The sequence below is a fragment of the Camelina sativa genome, chromosome 7, assembly GCF_000633955.1.
Source record: "Camelina sativa cultivar DH55 chromosome 7, Cs, whole genome shotgun sequence".
In the NCBI taxonomy this organism is placed as follows: Eukaryota; Viridiplantae; Streptophyta; class Magnoliopsida; order Brassicales; family Brassicaceae; genus Camelina; species Camelina sativa.
In genome coordinates, this window is record NC_025691.1 from 5,863,468 (window position 1) to 5,867,969 (window position 4,502).

Genomic DNA, 4,502 nt, shown 5'->3' on the forward strand with positions numbered 1-4,502 from the left:
TTCAATTTTTAATTTGAAATATTTTTATTTTAGGACATCAAACAAAAAGAAAAATTCACTAACCAATTGTGATACCAGATCAACTCGGTTCACCTTCTAACCGATTTATAATTAGAATTTACGTTTTGTTTGTTGTAATACACTTTATACATATACTAGATAGGATCCACATAAATACACATGTGTAAGAAAAAATGTCACTTTTCATTAATAATATTTATATTTTAAATAGTAACCCACACACTTTTACCAAGATTTTATATGACAGTTTTTGAAAAACCGGATCTTAACCTTACACATTCCATTTTGCAGAACAATTAATTTAACCATATATTTAATCATACTAACAAAATTCTAATTGTACGCACTCCATCTTAAAGGATAAAAGCTAAAGAATTATATTAAAAATAATATGTGTATTATATCAAATATATAACTTAGTTAATTAGCATTTTAAAAAAAAATTAACAAAATTTATTTTTTAATAAAAAATTCACAATTTTTTGAAAAACCAACATCTTTATAAATATAAGTTTTCAACTTTCATGCTTTATTAGTTAAGGAAATGGAAATATGTTTTCCATTCAGTTTTTATTTTGTTGGTTTAAGAAAAAGAAAATTGATTTTTTAGATATAAACATATACATTAATATTGTTATTTTGTGTATTTTTTTATTATTTCATGTTTCGCAAAATAAAAAAAATGTTATTTTTAATATCTGTAGACATCTGATCGGTAGACTTTTTTTTTTGATGGGTAGACTTATTCACATGATGCCATCATGTTAATAACTATTCCCTCTGTTCCCAAAAAAAAATCGATTGTTAATTTTTTTTCCTAACAAATTGATTATATAGATTCAGAAACTGAAATAATTTTTATTTCCATATGATATGGTGAGTAGTGATCTATAATTTCTCTTTTCATTTTATTAAAAACATGTAAACTAATTATTATTTAAATACTTAGTATTTTATTGTTGGGTATTCTTCAAAGAAAAAATTTACGTCGCAATTATTTACAGTTTTATCCTTCATTTCCGAAAAATGCAGGTTAATCCTGCATGCTCAAAATAATATGTAATATAACATTTTTGTCACTGTTAAAGTTTGTAATTTTTTATAAATTATAAATCAAATCGAACCCCTTGCGACGTATAGGTTAAGTCCATTTTTGATATAATGTGATAGTAAAACCTTTTAGAAAATAGGTATGAGAATTATATTGCATATTATTTTTGATTTTTTAGGAGGTAGAGGATTTTGACCATAAAAAAAGGAGGTAGAGGTTTAATTACCAAAAACAGTAACTTGGAGTTTTTTCTTTCTTTCTGGAAACTCTTTATTATTTAAGAAAAAAAATAAAATATAAATTTATCATGAACAAATTTTGAAACCAAAATTTATAGAGTAAATAATGATTACTTTATCATCAATTATGTCTGTTTACTTTTTGACATCTTTAGATTGATATGGGCCAATCCATAGACAATTTAGTTGCAGGAGTAGACCGTTAAACATTTGACTAAAGACATTTTCTTTCGATTATATGGTTTAAAGAGAAGAAAAAAAGTTATGTTGATAAATGTTACTGTAGAGTAGTTTTAAACGAGTATTGAGAAAAATGACAACATTGCCAATCCTCTATATATTAAAAGAGAAACATTCTCTAAAAAAAGCTAACGTGTCTGTTGCAAGAGAGCTATGTCCCTAATTTATTATTTGTTCTTAATAATTTATAATATTACATAAAACTGTCACTGCTATTTTTTTGTCGACTGTTACTGCTATTCAATTTATTTAAATACATAATCTTTTAGATTTATTAATTTAACCTCATTTTGGTTTATTATTTACAACTATATACCATTGTGTTTAACAAAAAAAAACAAATATGTTATTCTTAAAAATTTTATCACATAACTTTATTAATATAAATTAAGTTTAAGGTTTAAATATATTTTATATATTATAAAATATGATTTATTGAAATTCATGTGGGTTATCGTAGATCTCACGAACTCAAGCGGGACAGATGCAAATACATTTTGCGGCTCAAATATTTAAATCCGTTGCGGGATGGCTTAGCGGACGGGTTTGACCGGGTTAACAATTTTATTTAAATCATTTAGTTCAGGAAATTTTAGTTTTTTGTGGTTTTTATCTGAATTGATAGTTCAAGATTTTGATAAAAATCTAACTGATCACTAATTCGGTTCACATTCGATCTAAATCTGTCGTCATGTCAATCTAAACTTTATGGTGAAACAATTAGTATTTTAAATTTTCCTAAACTTGATAAATTCAAACCAATATAAGTTTGTATTATAAATGTTACACTAAATAAATATTTTTACAAATATAATATCTCAAACAAAAAATTTAATCCCATGTAATAGCACGGGTTATTACCTAGTATAGTCTTAATCTCAAACTTTTTCTATTTTAAAACTTTTGCCAATTGATATTTTAACGTGTATACTTTCTCCACGTACTGTACAATGCGAAACAATTGCTGAGAGATAAATGTTGATAAATAATAAATTGTATAACAGAAAAAAATAAAAATCTAAAAAAATCTTGTTTTCTTAACGTGTGAATGTGTGGTAATTTTAAAAAATACAGTGAAACGGAATGAATCTTGTCAAAGAGAATATTGACAATTGGGTTGGATATATATTGGCAGGGGGGATTTAATAGCAGGAAGAGTGGTCGGACGAAAGGCAAATGAGATAGAGAGGTTTTGGATTATGAGAAACTCTGACTATTTTTCTCACTAATTTTTCTACTTCACCTCCTTGATATCTTTTGCTATGGACAATAACAAAACCAAATAAAAGCTTTTAATGTATAACAACAAATCTAGAATCTTTCTTGGGGGATTTTCAAAAATACCCTTTCTTCTATACCCTTCTCTTCTCATATATGACTAAGAAGTTGTAGAATCTCTTTCGGAAGAAAGTAATTATGTGCTGTTGAGAACCGGTTGCATATCCGAGCTCTTAATCTTCACCCAGTTTATGATTCATCATCGTTGTACATAACCAAAATGTATGATGACGGAGCACCATTAACTAGTTTAATAGAATCGTACTAACTAGTTGTTCAAGTTATGTCAATTTTCAATCGTTTTGTTGCAGCTACACAACACATGTTATGACTGTTGTGTTATTCCAAAGATATTGAAGGAATGAAGGAATGAAGTCATGAACAATCACCAAAATGTATTAAGAGAGTTAAGCAATTTCAGTGTATTCAAATCCGACATTGATGACAGAGAAGACGATTCTTACAATTTGGTTAACCATACCATTCTCAGAATACAAATACCAAGCACTCATTAATGATTCAATCAGGCATCATCAGTGTGAAACTGCTTCTCCACGTCGGCGACTGTCTTCTTTGCATCTTCAATCTCCGGACCTTCCTTCTCATCCGTCTCTGCCAATTCCGCCTGCAAATTCAGTTTTCTGTTAGAAACAAAACACCAGATTCACGCTTCCTCTCTGTGCTTATTCAAAGAGGGACTAAGATGCTTTCATGGGGTAATCAACTAAAAAGCAGGTCCTTCAAAGAAAAACTAAAGCAGAGCACCCATCTATGGCAAGGCATTAATCCTATCACTACAGATACATAGAAGATCTACTTTGAGAATATTTAAAGCTAGAATTCCTAAACTAATATTTAAAGCTAGAATCAATGCTTAGCAAAGTTTGAGAATGTTCCTAAACTTCAGATCACACTCTACATTTGTCATAGACTAATATCTAAAGCTAGAATCAATGCTTAGTAAAGTAACAACGATGGAAAATGTCAATACCAAAGTGGACTTGAGGTCAGCTAATGCAGCCTCGAGACGTTTGTGGCAATCCGGAATCATCATCCTTGACTCACCCAACACATTTTCCTGCATCATCACCACATAGACAATCAGGGGAGAGAAAAAAAAGAAAAAACAGAATCTGAAATCTCTAACCATTAATCAAGCTTACATGATACAAATGACTAATGACAAGAAATTAAACACAACCAAAGAACACAAAACACATCTTCTTCTGAATCTTTGAAGAATGAAGAAGATGACAACCTGCTGTTTAAGGTCGTATGGATCAGCACCTTTGTCCTTCATATCAGCAGTCTTAGCAGCTTCTCTCTCAACCTCTTTCTCATAAGAGTGAAGCTCTTTCTCAATCCTTTTACATGTTGATGTTTTTATCTTCAAGTTCCTAATCGTTGCCATTTCAATTCCCTGCTCCCCCAATTCCCAAAATAAATTAGGGTTTCTAAAAATCACCAGCGAACACAAACGGTTTCCTTAAAAAAACTAAAATTCGATTTCGGATTTGAAACTGGGGAGAACGATTAGATCAACGATTGAGTTCGTGCATTACTAAAGGATCGGGAACAATTTGGATTCTAATATCGATCTCTTTTTTTTACTTGATTCCGATCTACTTTTTTTGAGATTGACACAAACTAGCTTCGATTAAAATGATGAAGGA

At 29.3% G+C, this 4,502-nt stretch overlaps 2 protein-coding genes across 3 annotated transcripts in view; one reads left to right on the forward strand and one right to left on the reverse strand.

The window, feature by feature from the left end:
• LOC104700443 (MYB-like transcription factor ETC2) overlaps positions 1-2,908 on the forward strand; it is a 4,292-nt gene extending 1,384 nt beyond the window's left edge. The window contains exons 3-4 of one of the 2 annotated variants that reach the window (XM_010415965.2): positions 2,012-2,105; positions 2,687-2,749. In XM_010415965.2, coding sequence (XP_010414267.1) covers positions 2,012-2,105; positions 2,687-2,731 — 139 coding nt within the window. In that variant the 3' untranslated portion in view covers positions 2,732-2,749. Of the gene's footprint in view, positions 1-2,011; positions 2,106-2,686 lie in introns of both variants that reach the window. The other variant, XM_010415966.2, reaches the window with a different exon arrangement.
• Positions 3,192-4,249, reverse strand: LOC104700444 (tubulin-folding cofactor A-like; the record flags this gene model as incomplete). Its single annotated transcript, XM_010415967.2, is given in 3 exon segments — positions 3,192-3,454; positions 3,821-3,907; positions 4,088-4,249. Coding segments are annotated over 3 exon segments (342 nt in total). The 3' UTR covers positions 3,192-3,352.